This window comes from Phyllostomus hastatus, unplaced genomic scaffold, assembly GCF_019186645.2.
Source record: "Phyllostomus hastatus isolate PE091 unplaced genomic scaffold, TTU_PhHast_1.1 phas_contig_58, whole genome shotgun sequence".
Classification (NCBI taxonomy): domain Eukaryota; kingdom Metazoa; phylum Chordata; class Mammalia; order Chiroptera; family Phyllostomidae; genus Phyllostomus; species Phyllostomus hastatus.
The window spans coordinates 16,665,459-16,678,799 of NW_025333916.1; the positions used below are offsets into that span (position 1 = coordinate 16,665,459).

The 13,341-nt window shown below is 41.9% G+C and overlaps 1 protein-coding gene across 6 annotated transcripts in view; it reads right to left on the reverse strand.

Annotated features, from left to right (window-relative positions):
- Nucleotides 1–13,007, reverse strand: part of RASGRF2 (Ras protein specific guanine nucleotide releasing factor 2) — a 196,992-nt gene extending 183,985 nt beyond the window's left edge. For 5 of the 6 annotated variants that reach the window (XM_045847895.1, XM_045847894.1, XM_045847892.1 and 2 more), the window contains exon 1: nucleotides 10,952–11,639. In XM_045847895.1, the coding sequence (XP_045703851.1) occupies nucleotides 10,952–11,239 (288 nt within the window). In that variant the 5' untranslated portion in view covers nucleotides 11,240–11,639. Of the gene's footprint in view, nucleotides 1–10,951; nucleotides 11,640–12,930 lie in introns of those variants that run through there. The other variant, XM_045847896.1, reaches the window with a different exon arrangement.
- Nucleotides 13,008–13,341: the final 334 nt, after the last annotated feature.

The following is a 13,341-nucleotide window of genomic DNA, read 5'->3' on the forward strand; positions in this document are numbered from 1 at the left end:
TTCAGCCTCAGTGCCAACTGTGCAGGAGCAAAAGCAGAAGTGCTTGCAGGGGGCAAAACTGAAACTTCAGGAATGCTGCCAATGGCATAGCTGTTTGGTCTACACTTGGAAAACTACAGACTGGCAGATTAAAGAGACCCTTCTTAGGAAACGTGAACCTAGGGGCAGACCATGACTCCTGGCTGAACTGGCTGGAACACTCATGCAGATGCCCATGGGAAGGGGTGGTTCTCTGCGGGAACCAATTGGAATAAAGCTGCTAATGGAGCCTGACTCTGTCTCCAATGCAGAGGCTGCCATGGCAGGGCAGACTTGCGACTCTAGACAAAAGTTGACCTATTTGTCTCACAGTAGGAGAGACTGAGTCACAAGGTGGGGGCAAGCAGGTACCCTTCCCCACTCCTGGCAGATTGGCCGCATCAGACCTCTGAACCCCTTTCAGGGTTATCAGTGCTGCCTCACCACTGTCCATACTTCTTCAGGTTACTGTCAGCTATTTCCAGCCACACCACTGTGGCCCTTGAAACTAACCTGTGTCCTCAACAATGGACTGATTCTCCAACAGTCTCTCCCTCACTCCCTCCTGGTCCAATTCAGTAAGGTAGTTTGATCACAGAACACAGGTATCCTGAGAAAGGGGTCATTCCTTCTTGACCACTTCCTGGGTAATGATCAGGACAAAGTGGGGGAGGGTTATAGGGCATTGTAGAGATACATTTCGAGACTGAGGATCTGTCTTGACCGCTGCTGGAAATGAAGCATTATTCCTTCCCTAACCGCACCTCCCAGGCCAGCCTGGTTGGCACACCCTCCAGGTGGCAGCATAGCTGAGAGGGGATGTCAGGGATTCAAACTTAATTCTGATTAAGTTTTACAAAAGCACCCTTGCCCTTCTTGGACCTGACCCTTCCAGATGAAAGGTGCAGGTGTGAGTAGGAGATGGGGGTGGGGGGTGGGGCAGGGAAGTGAAGTGAAAGTTACTGGAATAGGACACTCAGATTTTGTGAATAATCATGCTGTGAAAATTCTTGTGCAAGTCTTTTGGTGCATATTACATGTATGCATTTCTAGAGGAACAGCAACACCCAGCCCTGGGGAGGGAACAGCTCAGACCCCAGGAAGTATGAGATGGAGAAGAACCTTATGATCTTTTGTCCTTTGGAACTGGCCCTGGAGCCTTCCCCCAGAGGGAAAACACCCCAGGTGACAAACCAAAGCAGCAGCAAGGCACTGCAGCGCTTACTGTTGAGCCCTTTGTGATCATTGAGATTGCTTTGACTGCCGAGCAGCAGGGGAGCACCCCAGCCACCACACCCTGCATGAGGAGCCCCTCCAGATGCTGTCCCATCCCCGTCTCCTTCATGCGCAGGCGGACATCAGAAAGAAAAAGACAGACAGCTTACCGTACATTAAAGCTTTCAACAGCTGTTCATCAAAAGACAACTTTAAGAGAGTAGAAAGGCAAGCCAGAGTAGGAGAAAATATTTGCAATGCATATAACTGACAAAAGATTCGTGTTTTCATATATATTAGATGAACAATATGAAATTTTGATATTCAATCATTTTTGATGTACAAAATGGCAATTCATATAGTTTTACTTAACATTAAATACTTCTACAGATCAATAAGACCAGACAGCTCAATAAAAAATGGACAAAGGGTTGAACAAGCACTTTGAAACAGTCAAATGTTCAATAAATACTTCAAAAGGTGCTCTACCTCATTATCAGAGAAACGAAAACTGAAAGCAGACACTACTATACACTCATTAGAATGCTTAAAACTAAAGAGATTGATACCAAATGTTGGCAAAGATGTAAAGCAACTGGAATTTTTACACACTGCTGTGAGAACACACATTGACGTAACTGTTTTAGAAGACTGTTTAGCAGTAATTACCGAATATTTGTATGTCCTATGAACCAACAATTCCATTGCTGGGTATAGACTTGACAGAAATGTATGTTCACACAAAATACTTGTACAAGAATTTCCACAGCCATACTGTACTCAACAGCCTCCAATCGGAAACGATCCGGATGTCCATCAGACAGCAGGTAAAGAATGGGTATGGAAATAGTATGCTCATCCAGGGAAATACTACAAAGGAATGTGACAGAATGAACTGCAACACCCAACAACGTGGATGAATCTTAAAACAATGATGCTAAGGGAAAGAAGCCTCACACGAGAGCACTTACTGCACGATTCCATGCTTAAGTTCAAAACCAGACCAACCCAACCACTAATGTTAGACACAAAGGCGGCAGCTACCCATGGTGAGGAGCAGGGAAGAGAGACAGATACAAGGTTAGTTTCTGGAGGGCTGATCACGTCCATTGCTGGATGTGGGTGTTACTTACAAAAGCACTTTTGCTTTGTGAAAAGTCACCAAGTGGCACACTATGTGTACTTTTCTGTATGTATGCTATCCTCTGAAAATAATAGGTTTATATTTAATTTGCTGTTAACAGAACAATGTTCAAGTAATGTTTGAATATTCAAATATTAAAAAGTAAAACAAATATGACCACGAACCCTAAACAATACAAGAGGCCAAACAGAGCCAGAAGATAGAAATTGTATTGTTGGAAAGATCTCAAACTGGTAAAGTGAGGGTGCAAAACTGCTACTGAAGGAACAGAATGTGGCTTACAATGAATAAATTTAGTGTGCTGAAAAGAATATTAATGAGCTTGTAGATGTGTCAATAATAATGTCTATCACGCCCACCAAACTTCTCATGCAGCTCCCTTCTCCACAGCCCCTGATGTCTCTGGCAGCCAATCCATGGACTGGTCAAAATGTAAACTAAGCCAATCAGATTCTTTCACAGAAATAAGAACCTGAATACACTGAGTACATAAGAGATGCTTCCGTGAGAATTAAAACAGAAAAGAGCAGAGAGTAAGAGGCTGCAACTCGTTGGTTCAGCACGACGAGGGGCAGCCTGCAGTTAGGGAAAGCAGATGCTGCGAGGAAACAGAAGCAGTGAGGAGCCAGAATGGCTTGAACACGCCAAAACACAGGTCAGCCAGTACCGACACCCTCCGAACAGCAGGGTCACAGTAAAAGCGGAGTGAGACTCACCCTCACACTGCTTCAAATATTCCCACTGTCCCTCACCACACAGAGAGGTGACTGTAATTCAAGACAACTTGAGTTTGTATATCTCCCTTGCAATCAAAAGGGCCTAAAGCAAATAATCATATGACAGAAACAACTAACCCTAGAAAAGTTTAGCAACACTAGAAAAAACAACACTTGAATAATAAAGCCATAGTAATTGCCTTAAAATAACATTGACAAGCTGCTGGGGCTCAGCATTGATTTTGAAAGATGGGTGAAATGTTGGTTTATGGCTGATGTCCTGACTGTTGCAAAACTGTGTAAAATCCTGAGAAGAACCGTCAATGGCATCAGAGGTGGAAGCACCCTTCTCCACTCCAACCCAGTCATCCCAGCTGCACAGCTGCGAGAGCTGGTGAGTGGACTTCCAAGAAGAAAAGAGGACCCTCAGGAAGGGAAGCCCTGGTAACGTACTTTCCCTGTGAGGTAGGACAGATCATGAAAACAGCTCTACACCACGATCATGATTAAACAATTGATTTCAAATGTCTTTCCTTTAGGATTTAATGGGCCAGAACTTATTTAAAAGTGAATTCCACCACCTTTATGACTGAACAACTACCGTCTTCAGTTTTTCCCTTTATAATGATATCAAAGAAAAAAAGGATACAAGCATTATAATAGCATATTTTCAAACAGAAACATTACAAACTCTTTCCAAGATCATTCTTTTCAGAGCCACGTCAAGTACAATCTTCAGTGCCAATCAAGGGCCACGCCAAAAGGAAAAATGTCTTTCTGTATGAGAGAGATAATGTGATATCTGAGACTTGCTTTAAAATAGTCTAAAAAATGTGTGGAGGGAAACAAATAAAAAGAAAGCAGAAAGTTGATTGTTGAAGCTAGATGATGGGTATATGAGTGTTCACCATTTTGGATGTGTTAAAATACAAATATTTTTTAAAGAGAAGGAAAAAAAATACTCCCTGAGTGACCCCAGTAATGAAAATAAAAAAAGTGAAAGAAGAATTATATTAGAAAGGTGTAATGAAAACACCAGCTGACAAGTGTTCTGACTGTTCGTGCGGCAGGGCCCTTGGGAAGGCCCTTGGGAAGAGGTTGATGTGGACTATTATTGCCTATGAGCCCTGCAACAACCCGATGATATGGGTCATGACCTCCGTCTTACAGGTAGGGGTCTGGGCTTAGAAAGAGAAACTGCTTAACATCATATCTGTATCTGGTAAGTACCTGAGTCAAGACTGAAAGCCCTGCAGTGTAACTCCTCGACTGGACCATACACAATACTACCATCAGAACTGGAAACTGATATTCTTGAAATTAAAAGAGAGTAAATTCTTATTGGATATGAGCCATCTCTTATTCCTAGGCATCACCGTCATGACTCCACTGGTAATGAGTTCTGATGCTACCCAGTGAAGCGTAGGCCAGGCTACCAGCTCCCTGTTCCCACAGAGCTGACCCCCCGGAACCTACCTTCTCATCAGCCCTCCATCTGACAGCACTGACCCCTCTGTTTAAGTTAGTCCCACAAGTGGCATGCGCTGATAAGTACACTCAGGAAATGAATCAAGCACTGTCTAAATTAAATCAGACAATGATAAAATAAAACATTTCAGGAACCTGAAAAGAATGCAAAGCACCATAACCGGAGCCCCTCGGATCCCTGCTGCCTTGTCATCACAGGTCCCAGCAATGTCAAACTGGCGAGTGTGGGAAGAGGTAGTGAGAGCAACTGTGGCCTACGTTTAAAAATAAAGCACTAAAGGGTCAATAAATTTTATCTTTAAGTGTTGCTTTTATTACCACTTTTTTATTTGTAGCTTCTCCAATCTTACGAGAATTCTAGCTTTCATTCATTTTCTCTACTCTCTACTCTGATACTGTTAAGTTACACTTACATGGGCCTTCCAACCTTCTCGTTTCTTCCCTTACAGTCAGAGAGGAAAAGAAGTATTATTTAAATAAACACAGATCAACTCAACTTTTTTTTTTGCCATCTCACTAGAAGTATATTTGGGGAATTTTGCATTCACTGTGGGGAAGTTTAGGAAAAATAATTTGGGTCTTTATTTTTCATTGAATCATGCTTTTCAAGTGCCAATAAAAAGGAAAACTGAGAACATGTGCTTTTCTGCATCTCTGTTCCACCTACTGACACCAATGTTTTCTCAAATAAAAAAAAAGAAAAACAAAAACCTGCCACTCTTTTTTCCCTAAATATACACACAATTATATTTAAATTTCTTGGGCAGAAATGCTAAAATATGTCCTTTGATGGAGCCAAAATAAGGTATTTATAATTTCTCAATCAGCTAATATTTTTAAATCACACCAACTGAAATGTAATGAATAATTTCAGAATAATGATTAATGTTTTTGAAATAATGGCCAAATGTTATAAAATAACCAAACATTTACCACAGTGCTACACTGATACCTAATACATATACTTGCTAGTTTTATTTAAGTAGTAACTAAGATTTACTGTATACAGCTTTAAACTAAGGTAAACTAACTGCAGAGAGGAATTTATACTGTGAATAATTTAACAGAATCATTGTACATCTTTAGTCCTGAAAACTAAAGCTGCCCACCCTGGCCAGGTTGCTCAGCCGGTTGGAGCAGGGTCCCCACACTCCCCAGCTGCAGCCTGGGCCCCAGTCAGGCCGCATACGAGAGTCAATCAATGCATGCACCAATAGGTGGAACAACAAAAATCATGTTTCTCTCTCTCTCCTCCCCTTCTTCTCTCTCTAAAAATCAATAATTAAAACAATAAACCAGAAGCTACCCAAGTTGTAAACAGATTGGATTTATAACTCACATCTTGAAATGCTAACAATATAAATAAATATCTACATATTCCACCATACAGAATTGCATAATAAATATTTAAGGTTTAATGATAGAAGATAAACTCAGTAAACAGACACATTTATCTTTCTTACAGAAAAAAGTGAGCAGGCATAAAAACACAAAGCTACTTTAAAATTTGAAAATTAGGGATTTTTTCCTTTTAAGTATTTTATTTTTTATGCTATTACAGTTGTCCCAATTTTCCCCCCTTTGTCCCCCTCCACCCACCCCACCCCTCACTCCCACAGTCAGTCCCCTCCTGCTCATCTGCATCCATGAGCCGTGCACATAAGACCTGAGTGTACGCATATGTTTTACCAATCTGGCTTATCTCATCACAAAATAATCTTAAAGACTAAGTTTTTGTATTCCACAAAATTAAAATTATATTGACAGTAGAAGGCAAATTTATTGGAAAATATGTACAAAATCAAATTTAAAATATAATCTGCTTTAAGCAAGGCAGTGCAGTATCAACAATTGTTATAAGAAACTATTAGTAAAATAAAATTAAATTTAAAAAAATAAACTATTAGCACTGGCTTACTAAAACCAGAAACACTAGGTTACCATATTTGCTTTAGGACATATCATTACCCAATAAAAAGAATATATCTCTATCTTTTAATTCTTGAAAGTTGGAAAGATTATGTTATAACATTACAAATAGTTCCCATCATTTAACAGTGCATTTAGCTCTCACTTGTTAAAACCCACAGAAAATACTTATCACAATAAAAATGTGTTTTTATGTACATCTGTACATCAAAGATGGATTTTTCTATGTTAAATTTGTAATAAACACAATAATATAAATAATAATGTTTACTGTAGCCAAAATTAAAATAACTAAATTTTGCTAATCCATAAATTATTTTTCTTCATTTAAGTTTAAATGCAAGCATGGTTACTAAGTTCCAGTAATAAATCACTTTCTTCTCTAAATTATATTTTCAAACTTTTTATTTATAAGATTTAGCAAATATTTTATTACACTTTTATTTGCTCAACCATTGCTATGGTTGAAAAGAAAATATTGAGTTGTTATCAACTGAACAACGTGAACGAGAATGAAAAACCACATTCCCCACTCTCCACCAATATTTCAGGGTTAGCGTGCTCTGCCTAATTCGATAAAATGATTAAAATCCTCTGCTTGTGGTCTAGGGAGGAAGGTTTAAGTGACTGGCTTGTAATACAGTGACAGGGGGAAATCACAGAGCCTTTAATCCCTCTAAAATTAAATCAACATGTTTAATTCAGCACAAACATGATAAGTATCTACTACTTTAAACCTCCAGAACTAATGAGATAATTCCCCCCAAAACAACAACTGAAATCAAACTGAAGAGACACTTAACATTACCCAAAAACTAGGAATAAAGATAGCTTTGTTCTTGTCCATCTCTCCTGCTAGCAGACAAGACAGACAGCGCCACCGAAACAGATTGACAGTCGTGCACTGTCACCCTATGGGCAAATATTGTTAAAGGTCCCTAAAGAAGTAAACGAATGCCTGCCGTGTAAACTTGTACATTTAAGCATAAGTCCCATTTTTCTTTGAAAATGTAGTGGTCTACTATTGTATTTCTCAAGAATACAACTGCCCTTCAAATAGTTTTCAAAAGGAAAATAAGAATAAACAAAAAAGTGATTCACCTACTACAACCCCAAGCCCCCTCCCACCCAGATCTGAGATATCTGAATGTCAGTGGATTTAAATGGTCTCTTTAGCAAGGCAATCTTCAAGGTTACTCAGTCTTCCTATCGGTCTTCAGTAAGATTTTGATTATCTCCCAAGAAATCTGTGAACCTCAGTGTTAGCATAGGTAAAAGTGAAGAAAAAAAAATACTACCAACCTCCAAGAACTGAAAGGGAAGTTCAAATTAAATGGGATACTGGAGGATAATACCGAGCCTGGCACAAAGAAAGTACTTACTAAATGTGAATTCCCTCCTTTCTTAAATACCTTCACCTGGAATGAAAGGGAAGTTTTTCATTCTCCATAAATGGAGCACTCTTAGAAAGAAGGACCAACAACACACATTTTTGAGAAAAGGAACACCACTTAAAATGTTGTTAACTAAACTCATTTTGACTACATCACCCTAACTATCACTAAGAAGTAGCCACCAAGGAAGGCTGACAAGAGAGCCTTACAGTCTCCCAATGACATACCGAAGTGACATCTGGGGACACTATGGGAAAAAATGGGGCAATCCAAACATTCCTTCAACTCAGGCACATTTGGAAAGTGAAAAGCACCTTTTATTTTTCTTCTTGAATGGAAACAGTTTAAGACAAAGCAGTTCAAAAAAATAATAATTTTTCTTTTGTCAGTTAACTCTGAGTTATTAGATGAATCAAATCAATGAGTGCTTTTTCCTATAACTTACTTAAAAACACAATTAATTAGAACTTAAAAATTATTTGAAAGAATAGAATTTAAACTTGCATCCTCTACACAGCCAAAAAGCTTACCCTGTCTGTTATAAACTTGGAAACAGATGTCATTATTAGAAAGCAACTTGGAAACCATCTTAGCCAAACCCTTAATTTTTACATATGAAGAAACAGAGCTCATTAACAGAAGGGAAAAAAAGAGACAATATTAAGAAATTTGCCTAAAGAAGTCGCATAGAAACCTGGTGGAGGAAACCCACTCTGCCTCCCTAAGTCCCATTTTAAGCCCAAACCTTCACCTATGTTTATGAGAGCAATGGAGATATTACGTGGAAAGCTTCAGAAGCATTCTGGGGAAAGTGGGCCTAAGGATGGTCCCCGCTCGGTGCCTTACATCGGCCCTCTACCTCCCGGTTTCATAAGGTCCCGCAGTCTAGGTGCTGAGATGGAGTGAGCACATGAGCAACGCAAGTCAACTGACAGGGAACCAACTGCTCAAACTGTAGATTTAAGGTAGATTCTTCTTTCTTATCGTCACAGTTTCATTTTAATTCTTCAAACACACCCAGAGAGGCAGTGGTAGAGAAAAGCACCAATCTGCTAAACTAACCCAAGTCACAGAAGCATGCCTAAGAGAAGACAAAATTACAGATTTCCCAATTCAACTCCTAATCCATTTGTATGGCTTGTCCTCTTCATCTCAGTGTTTCTACGAACACCAAAGGTTCTCATTTCTAACCTTTTAAAGAGTAGAAAATGATTGAGAAGTACTCATAACTTGTGTGATAAACAGAGAAATTTTTTTCTTCAGCTGACCTGTTTAGGACTGCCATCAGAAAGTGGCATAAAAGTCACACAATCTGGAGTATGTTTATGTTTCTTTGTCAAAGTGCAGAGTGAAGAAAACTGTCCTGAAGATGAGAGTTCAGATGAGAATTCAGGTATTTTCAAGTAGAAAAAAGTTGGTTTTCATATAATAGTAACTAAAAGACAGCCATACAAGTTGCAACAAGAAACAACTCCCCATCCCCAGATAAGAGAAATAAATAAAAGTGGTTTTCTCCTGATATTGGCATAAATACAAGGAGAAAACATAATTTGAAATTAAGTCAATGATATATATTCAGAGTAATGTAAAGGACCCTATTTTATTTTAGATATAACAACACTTCAAGGACTTTTAGTTTTGGCTCCTGGGGCCTTGGAACCTTTAAATAAATCTCACCAGTAAGAAAAAAAAAAAAAAGAAAAAAAAATCTGTTTCCTCAAAACCCTTCTCCTGCTCTCCACTTAAATCCTGCAATGCATGTCTTGAAATTTAAACTCATATTTCCGGTAACCATATCTACAAAACTGGAAATTGGCTTTTCAAATGCCCACAATACACTCTTAAAACCAAAGGGCAAGTTTTTAAAATTTCAGATTTATAAGCGTTGTAACAAGTCAAATTAGTTAAGTCTGTTCATGATTTATAGTGAAACCAAAGTGAAAAAAATGGAACTTCTGGTCTATCTAGTGTAAACTCTTAATTTTACACATCCTTACAAGAGCATCAAGGGGTTAGGTAGGCATCTTACTCATCATCCCACCGCTAGCGCCTCCCACAGCCACCCTCGCTGGTTTGCAGTAGAAGCTGTTTAGTCTGACTTGCACGGAAAATTCGGCTGCGAAATATTTTTATGCAACAGCAGAGACAATCAGCCTCTTTTCTCCCCCAAGGTGGAGATCTAGAAGCAAAGTAAGAATTTGGGAGCATAAAATTAGTCTGCTTTAACTTTAATAACCAAATGGTAATTGAAAAAAATACAAATTTCGCATTTGCAGGAATGAGGCGTGAGAGTTACTACATGTAGAGGGTTTTTTTCCTCCCTGAGTAGCAAAACTAATAAAATTATGACCCAGAATAAAAAGGTCACATTCGTTTTCAAAGCACTCATTTAAAAGTACAACAGTGAAACGGTCTTTTGAAACACCCACACGTTTAAACATAGCAAAAATGTGGTACCAAATACTAATCCTGAGGGAACTAGATACACATTCCCCTTCGTAATTAGACACAGCAGGTCAAATGTTAGCAAGGTAAACTGACATAATCCACAAAGACAGGTTGAAAATGGACAACAGAAAGTGACTGTCTGTCCTGGGAGCTCCGTTTGTTCCTGGCATAGCCAGCGATCAAACTACTGCAGGCAAAGAACCTACCGCACCAGCCGGGTAAGGGAGAAACCTAACTTTCCCAAATAAGTTAGTTCGGTCTTGCGGTTCTAAATTCAACAGGTGTTAACACCCGTCACCACGCTAAAGCCTTCCCGAAAGTCTCGAGAAGCAAAGGGTGGTTGGTAATGAAGCTGAAAAGCCCCGACCGCTGTCAGGGTCAAGCCATGCGCCCTTCCCCAGCGATTGCACGGCGCGGGGGAGAAGGAGGGATGTCGATGGGGAAGCGCGCGAAGATATCTTGCCATTAAGGCCACAAGGGAACCTCAGGTCTGGAGCATGGACTTCGTGTTCCGTCAAGCCCTAGACCTCTGGGGTTAGAAGAGTTAGCGAGTGCGGCGGCCGGAGGATGGAAGACTGGGAAAGGAGGGCGCACGGTACCTGCTTGTCCAGCGCGTCCCGGGCCCCGCCCGGCCCGGCCCCGGCCCTGGGCGGCGCGGGCGCCCTTTCGCAGCTGCAGCCCTCCAAGAGGTACATGCCCGCCGGGCGGCTGCTCTGCTCGCCCTCGAAGTAGAAGAGCACATTCTGGTAGAGGGCGAACCACTTCTCGTGCCAGCGGCTTGCCTCTGCTGCCTTCTTGCTCAGGAAGCCGCGCTTGGTGCCCTCCTTGCGGGCCAGGAAGGCCAGGTAGAGGGCGTGCCCCTCGTTGTAGCGCACGCTCTTCTGCATGGTGAGGACGCGGGGGACTCACCCCTGTCTCGCGGCCATCTCCTGGCCGTCTCCCCCCAGGGCGTGCCCGCCCGCTTGGGTCCAGGCTGGCAAAGGGCGCCCCCTTTCCTGCTGCTTCGCACAGGGCACCCCCGCCGGCCTCCCGGACGCGCAGGTCCGAGGGGCGCCCGGCTGCGTCCAGGCGCTTTCTCCGACACCGCCCGTTTCCTAGCGAAGCTAAGCTCCTGGAGCCCCAGACGCCCGTGCGGAGAATGGCTCAGCGAGGGCACCCTAGAGCCTCCGGCTGCTTCGCCCAAAGTTGCGGGAGCCGGAGACACCGCCGCGGGCTGGGGAGGCGCGACGCGTGGCAGCCTGAGCAGGACTGTCCTCGGGCAACTAGCTCCGGGAGACAGAAGGTAAAACGTCACGTGGGAGATCAGCTGTAATCGGCTTGGAAACCGACTTAAAGGGCAAAGTCGGCACAGCGACTGTGACGGTGCAGCTTGCTCACCCCGGCTTGTGTCCCTCCCTCGTCCGCCCAGCTCCGGCCGCTGCCTCTGCGCCCGCGCCAGTGGGGCGGATCGAGGGGAGGTGGAGGCGCGTGGGGACAGCACACACCCGCTCCCACGCACGCTGGCACACACACACACAAATATATATACTCACATACACAGAGATGCGCACACACTGCGCAGTCACAACGCACAAATGCTTGCGTTTGCACAATTACACATACAACGCTCACACAAACAATACACACAACTAGTCACAACACATATATTCACAAATATTCACATTCGCAAAAAAAACTCAATACCTGCACAGAAAAGTATGCATTCACATATATACAAATACAACCACAAAGTGCACTCCTACACACAAAAATATAAACTCATATACAATACACACTTGCACAGGCAACTACACACTCACACACGGATATGCTTATCCAAACACACATTTACACACAAAAACCATACTCTCATACACACACCCGAATTCAAACATGCACACAAAATGGACAGAGACACACATTCACACTCAACACACCCAAACATAACTCATACAAAGTACACACAAATACACACCAATACACATTTTTGTTCACACAGTCATGCACACTCACATGGGCAAACACACACTCAGGCAAATAATCATATACAAACACAATAAACATAAACACACATACACACCTGGGCACAGATACACAAACATTTGCTCAAAAATGCACACAAGCCCTGGCTGGTGTGGCTCAGTGGATTGAGCGCTGGCCTGTGAACCAAACGGTCAGAGGTTCATTTCCCAGTCAGGGCACATGCCTGGGTTGCAGGCCAGGTCTCCAGCAGGGGCTGAGTGAGAGGCAACCACACACTGATGTTTCTCTCCCTCTCTTTCTCCCTCCCTTCCCCTCTCTCTAAAAATAAATGAATACAATATTTTTTTAAAAATACACACAAGTATATACTCATAGACAAAAACTCACAAACATATGAATACATATTCGTGTGAATTCATACACTTTCCACACACACTCATACATAAAACATACACATCTGCCACATCCAGGCACTCACGCTCATCCATGAATGTGTTTGCATGGCAGTGAGTGGAGTCGCAAGGTGGTTTGTGTAATGCCCACCCTGACTTTTCCCTGAGGACTCACACTACGGTACTTAAAACAAGAATGAAGGTTAATGAGTGCAGCACCCTACCTGATTCCCAGGAAGGTATCAAATGCCGTAGGCCTTGTAAGGGGAGGAAAAATTATTTTTCTTTTATCCTTCTCTCTTCTTCTGGCTGGTCTAAAAATTAAATTGACATGAGACAGATTAGCAGGAGAAAATAACCAGATTTATTGCATGTGTATATATGGGGGTTACTTATGAATATGAAACCCGGAAAAATCTGGCAGTCAAGGCTTTTCAGCTATTTTGAGCTAAGTAGGAGGGAGTGAGGGTTGTGGTTTGGGACTTCAAGGGGCAGGCAAACAATTCCCAGGGAGATGAAAAGAGTTAATGTTTAGTAAACAAGTGCTTGTTGGACCATTTTGAAACAATGGGATACTGAGAAGATTTTGATAAAATGGGCCTTGCTAGGTTCCTCCCTGTCATACACTAATCCAT